At 50.6% G+C, this 20072-nt stretch overlaps 1 protein-coding gene across 8 annotated transcripts in view; it reads left to right on the top strand.

The window, feature by feature from the left end:
- TOM1L2 (target of myb1 like 2 membrane trafficking protein) overlaps positions 1-18596 on the top strand; it is a 127760-nt gene extending 109164 nt beyond the window's left edge. For 3 of the 8 annotated variants that reach the window (XM_006908449.3, XM_025044364.1, XM_006908446.3), the window contains 5 exons: positions 1449-1566; positions 2722-2797; positions 11304-11363; positions 13331-13367; positions 14420-18596. In XM_006908449.3, the coding sequence (XP_006908511.2) occupies positions 1449-1566; positions 2722-2797; positions 11304-11363; positions 13331-13367; positions 14420-14568 (440 nt within the window). In that variant the 3' untranslated portion in view covers positions 14569-18596. The other 5 variants (XR_439120.3, XM_025044366.1, XM_025044365.1 and 2 more) reach the window with 5 other exon arrangements.
- The last annotated feature ends 1476 nt before the right edge of the window (positions 18597-20072 follow it).

Raw genomic sequence — 20072 nt, forward strand, 5'->3', positions numbered from 1 at the left:
CAGGGATTGGGGGAGTTCTCAGGAATGAGAACTTGTTTGCTTTTTAAAGAAAGGTGGCTGCTGTGTTTTATCTAGAATATTCCTTATGGTTGAAGCAATTTCCTTCTCCATATCAACTAGGCCAAGGATGGCAAATGGGTTTCAGCTCATTTGCTGCTTGGAGCACAGGTCTAAAAATGACATCGAAGTCATGCCACATCAGGGCTTGAAAGATGAGTCAATGATTGACTGGCGATGTCTGCCATGGGCTTGGAAATAGGAAGTGGTGGCACTGACATACTTGCTCTCCTTGAACTAACATCAACCTAAAGTGTCCCATTGTCTAAACCCTCAAACAAGAAACTTATCTTTTTTTCACAGTTCATTCAGTTTAAAAGTGTATAGATGACTCTAGATACTGCAAATACACTGGATGATACCAATTTATAACGAAATTATAGTATTAAGATAATTAATAGGTGCGGTCCTCTCAAAATTTTTTCTTCTCTCCTTTTCTGTTTTCTTATTTCTTAATATTTATTTTTATACCTTCATTTCATTTCAGTTGACTTGAGCTTTTACTTAGTGATCAGTCAGTTGATATAATCCTGGCTTTTCAATATCTCATATATCTGTAGCTCTTGTTCCTCTTTCAGAACAGATTTCTCTACCTTCACTCCATCCAGCATTTGACCACTAGATTTAATACCCAAAATTCAACTTGAATTGTGCTGCCTCCCTTCCTAAAAAAGTCTATTGTATTCCCATCAACTCCTTGAACTGGCATTTGAATCTTTCCATCAGCCATCTCCCACCTCCCTTCCAGCCTTATCCTCCATTAACCTCTCTCCATGAGCACTATTTGCTTCACACGCCCTGGACTTCCAGGCCCTGTGCCTTTGTACCTACCTGCCTTTTACCCCTTCTCCCCACAGCATAGTCCCATTTGTTCTTAAAGACCTGTTCTTGTGTCAATTTAGAGTCTTTCCTGATATCTCAAGCTAAGTATTGCTGTTGTCTGTCTCCCACGTACTCTGTGCACTCAGATTCAATTTGGTCCTCTCAGGATCTAGTTCGGAACATGGTGGGTACCTGTGAAATATTTGTCAAATAACTCAATGACCCAGGTCCTTAGACATTGTGATTGAGTTAATGAGGAGCACACTGATAAGGGCATTATGGGAAATCTGCAGGAGTACTTGCCCCAGGCCCCACTTTTTTGCTGCCAGTAATCTCCCATTTATTCATAATGTCTCTTTCCCCACCTTGAGCAGACTGGAGGTCAGTGGCCCCCATCTGGGCCCCACCTGTGGCTCCTGCATGTGGTGGCTTGGGAGTGCTGAGGACAGTCCCCCCCACCCCACCCCAATAGAACTTTAACTTGCTCAAATGGCATCCTAACTTTGGGACCCTTCATTAAGTCCATTATCCACATTTTGTTTTCATCCTCTTCTCATTTGTTGTTACAGACTTGGGGACAGAGAGCGTCAGTGGCACCCTCAGTTCACTTCAGCAGTGTAATCCTAGTGACGGCTTTGACATGTTTGCCCAGACAAGAGGGAACTCCTTGGCCGAGCAACGCAAGACGTATGTTGGGATCATTTCAGTGGCTCTCAGAAGATATGGGGGGAGGATTGATCCAGGCCTGGTCACAGGCCAGCACAAAGAGGCCTTTTATTTACCAGGGCCAGGACTGCCAAGAACTTTGAAATATGGCTGTAAGGACTTGGTAGTAGACAGAGATGTTGAATGAATACTAACCCATCCCCACATCCCCTACCCCCACCCCCACTCCCGCCTTTGGGTCAATTGTAGTTGGATTTCTCCTGTCAGTCAGAGAGTGCTCTGTTGTTCTCTTTGCTTCTTTTGCTGCTGCTGCAAGAATTTCATCTGTAGGAGGAGCTGGGAGTCTGGAGGGTGCAGCCAGACAGGGAGTGAACTGGTTCTAGGCAGCATGGATTTCTGGCCCAAGGGTGTGGACAGAGGCTTCTCTAATAGCAGCTCTAGCCAGGATGAGCCATATGGAATTGGAGGTGTTTATTCCAAAGTAGATAATACCTTGCATCTCAGAGAGGCACCAGAACAGGCTTCGAGCTTTCTGTTCAGCCTATAGGCAGGTGAGGAACACTTTTCCCCACCTTTCCTAGAGGCACAGCATCTTGATGCATTCAGCTTTCCGAGTCTCATGCTCTGGAATCAACAGGTTGACCACAAGCCCAATGTCTCATGTACCCTTCACCAGCAAAAGTTGCTTTTAAAAGGAATACAGTGAAAGAAGTCAGGGACCAGAGGAAGACAACCTTCAGAATCCGTTATAGACCCCAATCCAGACCTTCCTTGTTAAATACCACTAAAGCTGCTTCTTTTAAAATAAGAAGTAATATTACTTTGGCTTTATCTTGCCCCTCCCTCTGAGCAGTCTCAGGGCATGTCTGACATCCTGTCACTGAGCTTTAGAGATGCCTAGTGTTACTTAAGAAAGGATCCTTGAGATGCAGTGTCCTGACCTCAGAAGAAATGAGTGGCTGAGCCAGTGCTAAAACCCAGGCAGGCCTCTTAGCTTCAGTAGCAGTCAGACTGACAGACGAGCCCTTAGCCTCTGCCCAGATGCCAGGGCTGTGGGAAATGTTTTTCCAAGTACATGTGGGGAAGGTGCCACGGATAGAAAGTGATTATAGGTCACCGTCCCAACGCCTTTGACCACTATGGGGAACTGACTCTGCTTGTGCCGCTTGTCTCCAGGGTAACCTATGAGGATCCCCAGGCTGTTGGAGGACTTGCTTCTGCACTAGACAATCGGAAACAGAACTCCGAAGTGGTAGGTCTTGAACCCTGTTTTTCTGCCTAGAGTCCTCTGGAGGGAAAGTCAGGTAGTTTGGTAAAGCTGGCTGGATAATTAAGCAGAAGCTGGCTTGCATGGAGGGCAGACTGGGATGAGAGTACTGTATTACCTCATCGAGTTCTTACCCCACCCCATGGGTGACACCCCAGGTCAGCTTTCCCATTTCACCTGGAAGGAACAGGCCCAGAGAGGTGGTGACGCCAGCAAGCAGACAGCAAGCAAGCTGGAGTCCACTCCCTGGAGGTGTGCCTCCAGAATCCCTGCTCTTCCTATCTTGGTGGCTCCAAGCTCTCAGAGCACAGGTCTCCTATGACCAGATAGGGTCTTTCCCCAAATGTTACAGTGCCCCAGGTATGGCCAGTGCTCTGAAATAATAATGACCTTTACAAGGAAGGGAAACGCTGATCTGAGCCATATTTCTACTGATCATTTGTAGCTGCCCTAGAGAAACAGTACCAGCCCCATTAGAAGGCAGTGGATGGTCTGGATTTGTTGGGGAAACGGGCTGGAGGGATGGGAGGAGCAGTTGAGCGGTGACTAGGAAGGAGGGTGTTCTGGGAGGCCCTATGTCTGGAAGGAGCAGAACTAAATGCAGAGCTACTTTGAAGTGAAGAATGATGCTTGTTAGAGCCCCCAAATGTAGCCCTGGTTTTTGTAAGATTTTAGATCATTGTGGGGATGGAGGGGGTGGGGGGAGGATTTGTGTCTTAATGCTTTTCATGAGATTGTTCCCCTTTTTGCCTAAGAAATGTGTGTGGCAGTGTGTGAACGAATGTTTGTTTGCAGGGGCAGGAAAGGGGAGGGCTATTAGGACAATAACCCCAGAACTGCTAGAATGCCTTTTCAGGGTCTCCCAGTTGGGCTAGAAAGGGGCAGTGCTCATCTGTCCACTAGATGGGAAGGTTTGCTCCCCAAATACTAGTTGTTGGCCTCTTGCAGCCCTTGTTCACACGAGCCCAGGCAGGAAGCAGTGCTGCAGCCTGGTTTCCACGGGGAAGCTCTCCTTGGGGGAAGGAACTCCTTCCTTCATCTGTAGGATGTACGTCCCACTGCACTGACCACCAGGGGGCACAGAAGAGCCAGCCCCACTGCCTTGGTTTCTCAGTACCCTGCCTTTCCACAGAAGGGTGGGCAGTGCCACCTGAACTTGAGACCGGGACTCCCGAAATCTATGCAGTAATCATGGTTCTGTCCCTCCCATTACTTAGAGTGTTTTCCCACCTAACTCAGGGAGGGTGTTAGGGAGCTGAGCTGAGGGCCCATCAGCACACTGCCAGATGAGGACATCCCCTCCCCCTGCCCCACCCTGTCCTGGCCTACAGCCCATCTCTCAGCAAGGCTGACCTCGTTTGTTTTCCAGTCTGCCTCCAGGGCCTGCTCTGTCCATGCCAACGTGTGTCCTAGCACAGCTCTGCCATTATCAGTGCCCACACCTGGGTCTGAGTATAGGCGATGTGGCCAGCTTCCTGCCCTTCACCCTTTGGGTGTGTGGCTTGGCCAATCTCCCTGTTTTCAAAGGTCTTGATGACTCCAGCACGTTTTCTACATGATGGTAGACATACTGCTTTTCATGTTTACCGCTCCATGGGGCAGCGAGGGGAAGCAGAGTTCATGTTAGCTGCGTGTCTGTCTCTGTGTATCTGTATATGTCTATATGTGTTTGTATATCTCTATGTGTATCTGTGTCTTGTGTGTATGTGCCTATGTGTGCCTGTGTCTATGTGTTTGTGTCTCTGTGTGTGTATCTGTGGGTGTGTTTCTGTATCTCTGTGTATGCCTGTCTGTATATTCTTGTGTCTGTGTGTATGTGCCTGTGTCTATGTGTGTGTTTGTATATCTCTGTGTGTGTCTGTGTGTCTGTGTAGCTATGTGTGTGTATCTCTGTGCATCTTTGTATCTGTACACACACACTGACTCATGTATATCTTCAGGCTAGTGCTTCAGCTTACGGTGTTCCATATCTTAAACCATGCTGGCCTGGAAATGAAAATGCATCAAAGTAGAAATTAAGAACACAGTAAAAGGGGCGGGGCGGATTGTGTAGCCACACCTCTACAGTGCAACCAAATCAGTAGTCTTAACTTTAAATACTTTTATCATTTAAAGAAGGACAATATAGCCAAATTCAGCGTTCAAGTTAAGAGTTTGGAAAAAGAATACACAGGTAACTGAGAAAGAGGAAAAAGAGAAGAAAAAGTAGAAATAAGTTAGAAAAAAGTAGAAATGGTTCTGTAAAAGTGAGTTCTTTGATAAGTTGACCCTTTGCCAACCCCAAGAGCCCTAATTGAGAGAAGCAGCCCTGGGTGATCTCTGTGACCTCACAGATTTTCCAAGTGTATGGGAATGGTTGGCATGAGTACATGTTACCCCATTGGGATTCTTGGTTACTAAACTTCTCTGCTCTTTTCCAGGTAGGTAAGGGGGACATGCTTGGGGGCAGGGGGTTTGTGCTTCAGGTCACATCTCCTTACATGACAATCAACTCCGAACGGGGGCTTTTCTATTTCCACAATATATACTATTGCTTCTTTATCATGGGTCTTGCTGTGACTTTTCTTTCTGGGACTTTTCTGTCCTCCATCCAGAAGAGAGGTAAAGGTGGGGACTCTGACCTGGAGCCCATAGACAGCTGGCTCATAACCCAAGGAATGGTGAGAGGTCACCAGCTGAGCTGAGCCCCTTGTCTACCCCAGCGCTTACCTGTGTCACCTGCTGAGCCCTTGTGAGTCAGACAGTACAAGGCCATTCTCCTTCTGACGTGGTGCCAAATTTTCCCCTCCTGTCTTTGTATAATCTCCTGAAGCCACACACGTCCAGCGCCAGGAGCGCCTCCTCTGGTTTTCTGCTGAGGTCCATGCCCCTGGGCCTTAAGGGTCTGGGCATTTTCAGGAATGGGGGGGGCCCTTCCCTCCTTTTACTGTCTCTGGAGCACTCAATAGTATTCACTTTTCCAGGATGAGCACAAGTTACTGTGGCTTTTGCATGGGAGGGGATGTTTCTAAGAGAATAGACTCAAAGCATCTGACTGGTAGGGGAAGCCCCCTCCAGCCTATGAATTTGGTGGTCCTAGGCAGATGAGTTTTAATAATGTAATTATTTGTGCTTACTATGTCCCCCAGAGGATCTGAGACCTCTTAAAGAAACACAAACACAATAGGAACAGAATAAAAACACAAAGGCAGAGGAGTTTAATATCATAAATGTAGTTAGTTCTGAGGAAGCAGAGCTCTCTGGGCACAGAAGCCTGGGAGGTTCTCTCCTGCCTCATCTAGTATCCCTGAGCATGGTGCATAGAGAGAGTAACCTCGTTCCAGGCTGCTTGCCTTGGAGTAATGATATCACCTCTAATGAAGCCACAGCCCTCATCAAGTACCTCTAACATAGACACCAAAGGTCTGTACATATGTGGTGGGCTGAAGTGGGAGAGGATGCACTAAAGGGAAGATGAGAAAAGCAAAGAAAGGGTAGGCCTCTGCCCTGCAGCTAGAGTGGGGAGACACTGGACATATACCAGGTAAGAAGCATAACTGACCCTTGGAGACCATGCCAGGCTGTGGCTAGGCGAGGTATATTCAAGCAAGGCCAGTATGTTAAGGCAGCACAGGGGGTCACCTGCCTGAACAAAATGTTACCAGTATGCAAGGATATGGGCCATGCAGGGCCATCAGAACCATTGGGGTGAGGGGTATATGCCTGTCACCTGGCTTAAAGCTGATGACCTTTACACATGCTCAGATGGGGCCCATCTCCCTCCACCTGTCAGAGCAGCAGGCACTTCATCTTGATGTTCCTGCACCAGACCCCACAGCCATTCTTAGAGATATGGGCTACCTGGGCCCCTCATTTGCTTCTTTAGAGACAGGCTGGGGCTCTGGCCCACATGTTGGGTGGCCTTAGAGTAGGACTCCTAGAGGCCATGTCCACTCCATTGTTCAAATTGGGGGGATCCAGCCATGTGTCTTTGTGCCTATTAATCCTGCAAAAAAAGGATACTGTCCACAAAAACTACCCTGAGTGTGGCCTTGGCAGCTGGTGGTAGTACCTGCCTCTGCCTACACACTGTCCTATCCCCTCCTAGAGCTACAGTCTCTGACTTCCCAGAAACAAGCTCGACTAACAGCTAACCTGGTGTCTCACTTGCCTGACTACAGTGTTTTTTCTTTTAAGTGATGTACATTAATTGCTTTGCCCTATTTCCTGTAGCATAAAACCCTGAGTCTTTCCAAACCTCCCAGGTACAAATTCTTTACTTGGAAACTTTTTGTACTATTGAGTGAGACCAAAGGACTCTTAGACCACTCCTCACATTGGGGAGGCAGTGGAAGCCCTGTAGGGAGGACTGCACTGGAAATAGCACACCCGAGCAACAGAAATTGCTTCTGTTGCGTTGGAAATCAGAGTTAGGTTTCCTTGTGGGTTGGAGTTGTGGGAGACAAAGCCTCACTCTCCTGGGACTTTAGGTGTTTGGATATTCAGCAACAAAGTTAACAATACCAGGCTCATTACCAGTTGAAGAAAACCCTGAACCATCTTGAACCAGCCTGCTCAGAGAATGCTAGTGCGTGTGCTCTTCCTCCCCCTACCCTAGCCTCCTGCCTCCAGCTCGTGGGCCTTTTTTTGGCTGGTGAACAGAAAGAAGTGTCCCCCATATTCAATTGCAGCCAGGAAAATATCCAGATATGAACAAATATAAGGCACAAGAACAGAAGTAGGTTAGTAAAAGTCTGCTACTGCCAAAGCCCGGGTTTGGGATGGGAGGCAGAGGGGCTCCCTACTCATACCTGGAGGACCTCCAGACACAACAAGCCTGAGGCCACCAAGGGCACTAGCTGTGGCTGAGCCAGTGGCAGCACCTCTCTCCTTTGGGCAGGTGACCCTACTGCTCCCTAAGCAAAGCTGCCCTGACGGCAGCCAAGTGAGGGTCAGCTGATAGACAGCTCACCCACCATTCCTGTCAAAATCTGCTGCTGGCATCCGACGTGCCTGTTTCTCTTTGCACTCTGAAGATGGGCAGGGCTCATCTCGCCATTGCCTCTGCCAAACTGGCCCTGTCCAGCCTATCTTTAGAGCAAGTTAGTTCTAGGCCCTGGTCTTTATTGGAGGGAGCTCCTGGACTAGCTTCTTTTATGTCTCTCTCTTCACATCTCTTTTCCCTTTCTGTCTCCTTCTTTCAACTCACACTCTTCTTCATACCACTTGGACCAGCCTTCAGCTTGGATGATTGCCCAGAAAGATACTAAAACCACAGTAGGTCAAAGCCCACAGTCTCTAAGGGATATGCTGGGCCTCACAGGGGCCTGGTGATGTGCCCAAGGCCACAGGGCAGTGACAGAGTCCAGTGCCCTATTCTTCAGTCAAATCTTCTGCTTCTCTTCCATCAGCTTGGATGTGGAAGCTTCCTCTTCCTCCCTCACAGTTTCTCCAGTCCCTATATGCAGAGCAATGTACACGTTTAGTTTGCGTCGGATAGTGCCTACATCATTAGAAGGGACTTTACCCTGGTGTGATACTCAAAGCGCTGATTTACCTTAGAGCAGGAGAGTTATATAGCTAAAGTGTTGTGTCTAACCACAAGCAAGTCAATCCCTGCATTCCCTTATATAATAAGCTTTACTGTTAAACCACACCCAAGCTCCTCCTTGATTCATGCCCTGAGGCAAAGTGCCTTTTCGACTGTAAAGATTTAATTCCAGTAATTTCTGGCATCCTGGAGTTTCTGAATTTGAAAACATGCAGACCTAACTGGAAGTTAAGGGATTCAGAATCCTGAGTAGTAAAAACTAAATAAGGCCTGGCAGATGAGGAAACCAAGGCCAAGAATTGCCCAAATCCTTGCAACTCCTGTTGCCTCTCCACCTTAAGCTCTGAGGCTTCTTAGGACAGCAGAGGCTAGGAGCTCCCGGTGAAGAAGCAATTCCAGAGAAAAGCGACTCACTCCAAGGCCTACACCAGTGAGTGCTGGGAGCCTGCTGAGCCCAGCCTGTCTCTAGCCCAGAGCTCTCTCCTCAGCTTGCCTCAGTGCCAAGCCTGGAAGATGCCTTTCCGTAAGCACACTACTTATTTGGAGAAGTCTAGGAGAGGGAAGAAAAGTATTCCCATGATCTAGCATTGGGGGAATTTTTTTTTTTTTTTTTTTGAGGTGATGAGGAGTTTCTCAAATATCAATGTTTATTTTCTGAGCACACTTGCTCTCAAGATTAAGCCTCAAAGAAGAAAACTAGAACATGATCCCCGGGCTCAAGGAATGTATTTTTGAACAGTAACAAAAAAATTATAAGCAAAATCTGAAAGTTTAGGACCCATGGCCCATTAATGGCTTTTTTCAAGCTTTTGCAACACATTGGAAACCTCTGTCCATGGAATCTTCATTTCTCCAGGGTGGACTGAAGCTGGGTAGATTTAAAAAAATAAGAACAAAATAAAGCCCAGTGTGCACTCCAGCAGCTGCTGTCGGGCATGTTTTCTCTTTGGAGATGCGCTGGCTTTCCAAGCTTTAGGTCTAAGAACTTGGCATGGCTCACATCCTCCCAGAGGCCAGGCATTCTGACTTACAAGCATCAAGATAATGAAAATTGGCATCTCTTGTCATGGGAATGTGTCAAGGCATAAGTCCTTCCAGCAAGCATAAAATTAGCAGATCGCGCGTCCTGCTGCTTTCTTTTCGATAGGGAAGGTAGGTGCTGCCTTCGCTGCTGTTAGCACAGCCATTGGGCATTTGTGCCCTCCAGAGTACAAATCACATCTTTGTCCCTAGGAGTCATTTCAGGTTGATTTGAACTCCTTGATATTTTTTTATTTCAACATTCTTAAGTCTCTAGTAAGTCAAAGAAATAAAATGAAAACATAGAATCTTCCTAATCTGATCAGGGTTGGCTCTAGCCTTTATGAAAATGCATGTGAATTGCCCACGCTGGGTCTGTAGTTAGGCCCAAGCACATGAAGCTACTTCAGTTCACCAGAGTGAGAGGTCTTCAGCCTCGCTGAATGTGTGCAGAACTCCAGCCAAATCAAAGACACCTGCTAAGTGTACTTGGGGATCTTCGAAGTCATCACTCTACCACCTACCCCATCAACAGCAGGTTTCTACCTTTAGGGGTGGCTTCGCACATCAGGGCAGGGCTGGTGATATGAAATCTTCCTCCTCTTTTGTTAAGGTCATGTTATTTTTTTAGATTTGGAAAACACTAAGACAATCCTTTTACTGCTTATTTTAACATTATTCTTACCCTAGATTGTGACATTGAGAGTGAAGCCAGCTATAGACTCAATGCTGGCAATTTCTTCTAGAAATATTGGGCTTGCGAGTGAGCCACTGGGAGGTACTTCTCAAACTCAGGCTAGGTGGGGAGGTAGGTCACCTCGATTAAGATCAATCAAAACTCATTTCTCTAGGCTGGGAGCCAATATTTCATTAATGTGGCTTTTAGAAGGTTAAAGGTTACACTTACTTCCTATCCTGTTGTATCTGACAGCAACTTAAATATTTCTAGCCAAATACATTTTTCAGAACACTATCTCCAAGGCCCTTGGCACGAGTGACCAACCACTGCATGGAGACTGCTCAGGCACCCAGTCACCCCCCTGGCCACCGCTCCCCAGATTTCATGCTCCCCAGATCTCAGCTGAACTTCTGTCTTTGACCGCTGAAGCACAGACAGCCATTGAAAGCTGGAAAGAAAAGGCAAGACTAAAGGAAGCTGTTGAATTCAGACCTGCTTAGTGATTTTTCTCCTAAAGAGACACAAAGATGACTAAAGCCCGGCAATCTCTTTTGCCATCAAAGCCTTTGTTTTTGCTGAGTTTCTGTTAGTGGCGAAATGTGCCTGCTTTCTGTTGGCCAGGCCACACCCAGGTCACCAGTGTTTCTTTCCCAGTCAGAGGTACACAAGGACACATTTTGAAATACTTTCAGTGAGCAAACAGAGCCCCAGTGGAATCTCAGGGCTGGCTGCGGTGCCACCTGACCACGTGCACTCCTGTTCTGGGCAGACTGCCACTTGACCTCCCCAGTGGCATCAGGGGCCCGCTGGCGGCTCCTCAAGTAACCCCCAGGGACTGGGCTTGACAGTAGAGAGGCAGTACTCCTCCAGCTGTCATCAATGATGAGTTCAAAATCAGCCTGCAGGAGCAGTGCATTTCTGAGATTAAAAGGTTCTTTGCAGCCTGGGCCGAGAGGCCCATGATGTGAGAGCTGATACCATAGTCAAAAAGTTCTCCATTTCAAGAACTTGTACTGCCGCCCTCCCTCCCCACCACTGGTCAGTCCTGCTTCTTAGAATTGGCCTCCTCATCGCTTTCCTCACTTGCCATTTCATGTGGCTGCCTCATGTTGCTCGTGCCTGCTGTGCCGATGTGTTTTTTTTGCTCTGTGTATGTTTTAGTTTTATTTGGGGGTTGCTTTTGACGATTTACTTTGTTCGGTGTTCTGTCTTCCCTCGCCTGGCTGTGGGGCTGCCTGGCCTGCTGCTTGCCGCCTCCATAGATCCCTGTTGCGCAGCCCTCTGTCATGGACGACATTGAGGTGTGGCTCGGGACGGACCTGGTGAGACTTGACTTTTCTCTTTCGTCTGTGGGGTGTAGCAAGGCAAAGGTGCTTCTGAGGAAAGGCCTTGGGGACACTGGAAGAGGCCACTCCCCCAGGGAGTGGAGTGGCGGAGGAGGGAGGCCAGGGCAGGCATGGCTCCTGCAGCTACCAGATCCTCACAGCTGGACTTCCCCTCCGACACCTGTGACCTGCAGAGGCCAGAGAGAATGGAGTCCTGAGCTGGGCACTGCCCCTTAGCCCTCAACCACCGGTTGGGCTACAGTGAAAGCTAGCTCCATCTGGCTCCAAAACACATTTACTTTTTCCTATGACTTTTTAATTTCAGGTGTGTATGTGCTTAGGTTCTTTTTTTTTGGGGGGGGGAGTCATTTTAAGATATTTGTTTTATTTTCATTTCTTTTAATTGTGACATATACATAGAGACGAAGCGTTTTTTGGGTTTTTTTTTTTTGTTTTTAATTCACTGTTATCTCTCTTCCCCAGTATCATCTGGTATCTAGGATCTAAAAGAACCCCTGCTCCAGAGACCATTGTCTTTGTACCCAGATATAGGGCAGGAAGTTGAGGACATCATGTATCTGCAAATGGCAGCAGGTCCTGAGAAAGGAGAGCTTCAGTGGCCAGTCCCTCCCTCTGGTTTTCACAAAGCACTTTCACTCTCAGAAACCTGTGCAGGGAGGCAGGGTGGAGGTTGTTGGCTAAAGGCTGATGAAGAAATGTACTTTGGGAGAGGATATAGCTTGCCCAAGGTCATGGGCTGGTTGGATTCTCTCCCAGACCTAGAGACACCTCATTTCTTGCTTCTAGCTGCCTCCTCTTCAGGGGGCCCTGTCCCCAGAGCAAGGAAGTTTTTTAATCACAGGGCTGGCTTAACTGGCTGTGGGCTGCAGATGTGGTCCCCTCCCATAGGAGGACAGTAGAGCTCAGATAGGGCCTCCCACTGTTCTGGGCCACCTCCCTGGAAGACCAGGCTTTTTGAAGACACTCATGGTCACCCAGGTGCCGTGCCATGGGAGAAGAAAATGCCTCATTATATCTTTCTCAAAGGAGTACCTAGAAAAGAAATAGCTCCTCTCACAGAAACAAAGCAAGAAGGGCCAAGGCCCTCAGCTCACAAAGGGGACCCCCAAGGTCCAGAAAGAGGGAGGAACCTGACAGGCAAGGCTGCACAGCAGGTTAGCGGCAGAGCCAAGAAGGAAGCCAGATCTCCTGGCCCAGCCCAAGGCCTGGTCCACTTTCCATCTGGCTCCCTTCCCTGTCACTGTGCAGTGAATTTCCAGTGACCACCACATTCTCCAAACAAAATCAACTCTGATCCACTCTCATTAAGAGCTCACAGAGCCTCCACGACTCCTCAGGACCGGCAGCAGATTATAGAATCTGGGCCACAGGAGGAGGCTGGCTCAGCTCCTAGGAGGCCATGGGACATGGCTTCCAGCTGGACAGTGCTCCACTGCCAAGCACTTCCTAGTGTTATGCCCTGTGCCATGGGCTTCATGGCTCTGGCCCTTATAGGCCTCATGTGGTTCTGAGCTGTTGACATAAACAGTGACTTCCTAGAACCCTGCAGCTGGCTGCAAAGGAACACTGAGTAGAGGAGCACCTGAGGGAGCCCTCAGCATGCCTCCGGCTCAGCCTCCTTGTGGCCCCCTCTGGGAGACATGGATGAGCAAAGGCCTGCCACGGTTCTGCCCCACAGCTCAGCCCAGAGAGCCAGCTTGCATCTTTTTTTGGATTTTTCTTTTGGGCCCTTCTGGAGGATCAAAACCTAGAACCTACTGGAGCGGTTTTTGTTTTTGCTTTTTCTAAACAAAGTTTCTGTTTCTCCAATAAGATAAACAGTACTTTGGTATTGTGGAACTCAGAACAAGAAGTAGGACGTTTTCTTTGGGCTGTCGTGGGCAGCGCGGCCCTGGGGTGGCTGCTGGTGGGGCCCTAATGCATTTTCTCTGCTCCTCCCACAGAAGGGCGACGACCTGGAGGAGGGCGTCACGAGTGAAGGTATGGCCTGGCCCATGGCTTTACAGCACAACCTTGTCCCCTTCATTTGCTGCTCTCGCGCCGGGCTCTTGGGGCGCATAGGGGCTGTCACTCCCACCACCTTGGAGCCTCCACTACCGGAGTACCTTCTAGTACCTAGCCTGAGCCAGGCCTTCTGGGCCAGAAGCGTCTTGGTTCTGTTCCATCCAGGCCTCGTGCTGATGAGGGAAGTGTCAGAAAGAGCATGCGACAATTGGAAGGTCACAGAGCTAGTGAATAGTAGGTACAGTGGATCCTAGGTTAGCATGATCTCAAAACCTGTACTCCTAACCAGTTTGCCCCACCCCCAAATGCTCAATCCAGCAGAGGCAAGACATATGCCGTGCGGTCCACAGGGTACACAGGAAGCCTCTCCAGGCCTAGTGTCCTGTGACCTCACTTCTGGGGGCCAGCTATATAGATCATGTGGGGAAGTTCCCATCCCAGTCTCCCCCGCATTCCCCTCCCTCTCTCATTCCCCTTCTCCTCCCATCTTGCCTCTCCCTGCCTCCCCTGCAGCCCACAGGCCTTTCCTCTACACTGCCTCCTCGTTCATCCAGACCATCTGGTCAGAACCCCTCCTCAGGTGTAGAACCTTGCTTGGTGCAGGGGGAGGGGTGATGTTCCCTCCCGAGTTTAAGCAGGACTCCCCACTGCAGCCCTGCCTTTTGTGCTGATAAGGAGAATGGAAAAGCTCCAAGTAGGCTGGGGCAGAAATTAAAGCTGCTCCCACTTATAACTGGGCTTCCTACTTGTCCTAGAGGTGGCAGAGGGAAATTGAGGCTAGGCCCCCGGGCAGCAGAGCACCCAGAAGCACCCCTGGCTCTAGCTAGCTGCTCACCTGTCACTCACTGCTTCTTCCCCGGTAGGTGTCCCAGGCCAGTGTGGCAAGGGTGGGGACTCATGCTGAGGTGACCCTGTGAGCACAAGTGAGTGGGGCTGTGTGGAGAGCAGATAGGATGCGGCTGTTTGAGCCTCAGTGTGGGCTTAGCCCCACCACCAATCCTGGCTCTTGCCTTGGTTTTGTGTTGCAGAGTTTGATAAATTCCTTGAAGAAAGAGCCAAAGCTGCTGAAATGGTTCCCAACCTCCCCTCACCCCCAGTGGAGGCCCCAGCCCTGGCCTCAAACCCCTCCGGCCGGAAGAAGCCAGAGCGGTCAGAGGATGCCCTCTTCGCCCTGTGAGCTGTTCTGTGGTTTGGCTTCCCGATGGCAGGTTACCTCTTGTCCCTGTCCATACCAGGCACTGGCCACTCCTATTCCCAGCCCCTACTTGGTCCTGCGTTGCTGTGTCTCCATGGAAACACCACTGTGTTTGCTCCCAGGCTTCCCATTAGTCAGGACCAACTTAAGCCACCTTCTTTCTAGTGGTGGGACAGCATCACTGCAGCCAGAGGCCCCTCACCTCCCCCATCCCACCTCTCTTGCCCACAGACTCCCTCTGTCCATGTTTCCTCCCAGGAAGAACAGATAGCAGAGCCCAGCCTCAGACAAGGCAGTCTCCTTGGGACTGTTTCCTGAGTGGACACTAGGACTGTCTCCTCCTGTCACCTGCCCACAGAGAAGGGGGTCAGATCCTGGCTCCTTGCCCCATGTATCCCGTCCCCTGTCTTGCTTAGTGGGTCTCCGTGGTCTGGCCTGCCTTCCCATGCCCCTCTGATCCAGAAAGGGCTTATCTACACCTGCAGGCTTGGTCTCCCTCCTGGACTACTGCTTCCTGATGTGTGTCACCTTGTGGCACTGGGTGTGCTCAGCACTTTAGAAGGCTCTGTGGGGTGCCCATATATGGGGGTCTCTCAACTTCTTGACTCTCCATCGCTCAGCAGCCAAGCTGGGGACCAAAGGGGCCTCTCATGGCCCCACATGCTCCTGGCATGGGAAGAGAGAGCGGGGTGCTGGGAGGACAGCACACAACCAATGGACAGTGGCTACGTGGCATGCCGGTTAGCTCCTGCAGAGATGACACTACCATAAATCAAACTGCCCCCATGCACAGTACATGCTCCCCTCACACAGCTGGCCCAGTCTGTGGAGGGGCCCGCACGGGGAAGAATTGCTCTGGCTTGCTTGGGAAAGCTTTGTGGGTTTTGAGCATGCTCTGCTCAGGGCTTTAGCCTGGTCTGTGGCAGCCTCTATGCCTCCACCTCCAGGGCCCAGCAGCAGACGGCTTTGCACCACGGTTGGAGATTCAAATGACTGATGGGCCAAAGCGACACTAAAGTCCTTGCACTGTTCCTTGGCATGGGCCTCAGCCTTCTCCACAGATTGTTTTGACAGCCCGACCTCCCACTCCAGATCCTCCCAGGCCACCGATTTGTATCCTCTCCCAAAGCCAACCTAGAAGGCAACAGAGCCTGGGACCGAGCAGCTAGAGGCTGGTAACACCTGCTCCCATCCTGAGTCCTCATTCGTGTGTGTCCTGGCTATGGGTAAGGCGCTCTTGGTTCAACCTGGGCCGAGTCCAGCCTGAACCACTCCTGTGCTGCTGTTGCCCAGAACAAAAGTGCTGCGTAGCTGCTTCACACTAGCTGGTGATCTCTGGAGCCTTGGCCAGGCCACCATGTGTTCGTGACCCATAATGAGGTCAGCTCTTCCCACCTGGCAGCCCTAGCAGAAAGAAGCAGCTGGGCTTGATGTAGGCAGAGACCAGTGCCACAGTCTCTAGCCAGGGCATTTAGGACCAGCTGAGGGGCTGTGCTGAGCATCAACAGGAACAGTTCTGGTGGAGGGAGGCACTGCATGCCCAGGAACCCCATGCCCAGTCTAGCACCGCTGCAGCTTCCTCCAGAGAAGAGGCCTGGGGTCTGGCTGGGAGGTCCATCTGTCAGGAGCAGCTGGAGACATCACATTCCAGTTCCTTAGAGGACACCCAGGAAGCTCTTCCCCAGAACTCAGCCAGCCTGATTCCAGCCCTGCCATCTCTGGCAGCTCGTGCCACACCCCCAACCCCAGCCCTTGGCCAGCTCACTCCTCTCTCAACATTTCTTGAGGGAAGAACCCCCTTTCCTAAGGCAGAGCCCCCTGAGGCTAGCTTGGATGTTAAAAAGTCTGAAGTCAGCTGGCTTGACATGAGCTGCAGAGAAGTTGGCTAAGATGGCCCAGTTGTACCCAGAAACCCCAGCCCTTTGGCACTGTCCAAAGGGATTGTCTCTGAGGGCCAGGGGCCTGCCTTTGCCAGTTTGCCAGCCCGTGGTGGTGGGCAGCTGGGCCTTGGGTGGTCAGTCCTGCAGGAGCCGCAGCACTACAGCAGCTGTCAAGTGTCCTCTGAGGGAAGAGCCAGTCCCCCTGTCTTTTGGAAGGAGAAGTCTCCACAAGACCAGGAGCCTGAAGGGTCTGGGGAGAGGAGGCTTCTGGTGGTGAGTGAAGCGGAAACATGTGCCTGCCTAGGGAGATCCCAGCAAAGCTGCTGTTAATATCCATGGTCCAGAGCTGCCCGCCCCCACTCCAGTTGAACAGTAGGCGGTGGATTCCTGTGGGCTGGCAGGAGGCATTGCCCCATGCAGAGAAGTGTCACCTGCTTTCCTGGCCTGGAGCCACCCCTTCTGCTCTCACATCATGTCCAGAGGCAGCCCGCCCCTATCTGGAAGTTGAGGTGACATTGCTTGAGGCCTGCATGAGAAGCAAGTACAGGCCCAGGCTTCCTTGAGGGGGTGCTGTTCAGCCCTTCCTGTCCTGAGGCCATATGCATCCTGGGCCACTGGGGATCAGAGCCCTGGCAGGAAAGCTGGCCAGAGCCTACCCCCAAGAGAGTGAGACCCTCGCGAGGCACTAGCCTCTCCACAAGTATTAGAAATCACAGATACAGTATGTACTTAGTTACCCTAAATTATTGCTGGGATTCCTCATAAGCACTAATTATACCTGATTATAGGTTAAAATATTTATTTCGTCAAAATATTTTCTTGAGGATGTGTTTAACCTTTTCTGTTTCATTATGTGAAAACCAAGATGTGAAAACTAACCATTTCCTCCTGCCTACCATTTTGGCAGTGGGCAGCAGTGATGGCACTAAGTGCAGTTTGACCCAGGGTCTGGTGGGCCTTTGGCCAGCCTACCCCAGAACAGTCCCTACCTGGGACTCCCAAGCACCAAGCAGAGATGACCAACTCGCTTATCCTCATGCATGGGTCAAGGGGTTTCAGAGCTGAAAAGGCTTGTTGTTGGCCTGGGCCAGAGGGAAAGGTGACTGTTCCTCTGTTTTCTGTCCTCCTGTCTTTCTGTCGATCAGCCCTCTCAGTGTGAATGACTGTGCTGCCTGTCATGGACCATGCCTTGGCTCACTGCCCTTCCCCTCCTCACCCAGGGGTCCAGAGCAAGGGAGCCTGGGGAGGTCACTCAAGTGAGGCCTGTGCTGTCACTCAAGGCCTCCAGCTGGAAGAGTGGTGGCCAAGACTCTGGATGGCCTGGCAGCAGCAGACACTCGGACTCCTCTAGCATCACGGGGCAGATGCTGCCTGGCCACTCACGCTCCTGCTTCTCCTCTTCCTTCCTGCCACCACACCCCCACTTCGCCTCCACACATACATGTTCAAACTCAGTCCGGCCCAGCCTTCTGGATGGTTCTAGGGGGCTTGTGGGTCAGCTAGGGAAAAACACCATGGAAGAATGCCGTTCTCAGCCTGGCCTCAACTGGCCTACCATGAGCCTCTCCACCATCTCCCGTTAGGATTCTGGGCTCCTCCCCTCTGCCCACCCATGTGGGGAGCAGCTGGCTTCACCACCCATGGCTGTGTGTGCCCAGAGGATGCCCCTTGTGGTACCTGCTGCTTTCAGTGCCCATCCCCAACCCTTCCTGTCCATGGGGGTCCAAACCAGTCTTCCCCTGCAACTCCCTCCTTGCCCCCCACAACTGTCAACCCCGGAGTCACACTACTTCTCTCCTCTAAAAATCCTTCAGGCTCTCCTGGAGAAAGAGGGATGGATATTTATTTCCTAAAGTTTGCAATTCATTTGTGAGAGTTCTCAGGATTGTTAGGGGCTACTGAGAAAAGGAATGTTTTGAGTTTGTTGTCCAGTTGTCCCAGAAGTCTGGTGTTCTGTCATTGTGTGCTTCTGCAGGCAGAGCCAGTTCTGGAGGTGGGTCAGTGCATTTGAAGCTCAGAGCAACACCCATGCATCCATCTACCCACTGGCTCTCCTTCCAGATATTGTCTCTCTAGTTTGCGATCTTGCATGGAAAATACTCCATAATAAACAAACAAACAAACAAACAATCTGTACCTGTGTGATCTCTGTTGCGTTGCCTGTGACTGTCAAAGGGCTGGCCAGATCTGACTCCCTATTTTCTTTAAGCAGAGGCTCCCTTGGTACCCTGCTGCGGGGAGCAGCCTGGGAAGCTCATTCCATAGCCTCTCCCCATGCCCAGCTGCCAAGGGAATCTGGGCTGGGGGAAAATCTCCAAGCCTGGGGCACAGCCCAGGTTTGGGGCACTGGTAGTAGCAGCTGTAAACCTGCCATGGCCTGCCTGAGAGTTCTAGGACCAGGTGCTATGGTTCTTCCTGTGTCTCATCCCTGGTCCCAGGTGTATGGGGAAAAGCACTCATTCCCTCACAGAGCATCCAAGATCTTGAGCAAGCAGCACTGAGCCACCACCTCAGTACCCCCTTAGCTAAGCTCCCCAAACTTGGCTGGGCCTTCACATAGTCTATAGAGCTTGTGCTAGGCACTGAATTTGAGAGTTGCTGCTCCAAGCACCAGCCTTCTTTTTAGTAACAGCTTTATGGAGATTCAATTCACATAGCATACAATTCACTCATTTAAAGTATACAATTATGTAGTTTTTAGTATAGTCACAGAGTCATGCACCCATAACCACAGTCAACTTTAGAGTATTTTAATCACCCCCAAAAGAAACCCCTACTCCTTAGCAGTTACTTCCTCCCTCCCCCACAACCCTCTCTCCATTTTAAAAAAGTTCTCCTGTCCTGGGAGCTGGGCACCCTGGGCACTTGCTACCAGACAGTGGGCCTCCAGGAAGCAGGCCCCTCAGGGAGGCTGGGAGTCCCTTTATTCCTTCACCTCCCAGGGTTCAAGGATGGACCTCAAATGGGGCAGATTCATCAAGCCCCCAGGTAAACCTGGAATAAATGCAAAGACATTGCTCAACCTCTGGTGTGCAGGTGAGGAGATGAGGTCTAGAAGAGCTGTATGCCTGCCTAAGTTCACAGGAGGGTCAGCAGCAGAACCAGCACTCAAAAAACCCAAACCTCAGGCCTCCCAGGCCAGGGCCATGGAGGAATGGGCAGGAAGGACACCATCTTCGTGACCAGTAAGTGAGGCTGCCCCATCTACCCTGAACCCCAGCCCTTCTGGGAGGGTAGCTCAGGAGAGGGCTACCCTGTCTGCTGCAAGGAGGTATGTATGGGGGGTGGGGGTGGACATGACCAGGAGTCACATTGGGACAGTCAGCAGCCCAGACCAGAAGTGGCAGTACCCATCTCTTATCAGCCAGTTGCCTCCCTGGGCTTTAGGGAGTTCTGCAGAGTCCCTGCCTGTTTCCAGTCAGAGTGAGACCCCTACACCTGTAAAATGTGGGAGACCCACAATCCCCAATCCCTGTAAATAGAAGTTGTAGACCCTGAGCCCATTCCCTGCCCCCAGCCCTGTATGAAGCACTGTGGGCACCAAAAGAAGGCTGAGCTGTGTCCCTGTCCTGTGGTGAGTGTGTGGGTCCTGAGACACTACCATGG

This window comes from Pteropus alecto, unplaced genomic scaffold (assembly GCF_000325575.1).
Source record: "Pteropus alecto unplaced genomic scaffold, ASM32557v1 scaffold52, whole genome shotgun sequence".
Lineage (NCBI taxonomy): Eukaryota > Metazoa > Chordata > Mammalia > Chiroptera > Pteropodidae > Pteropus > Pteropus alecto.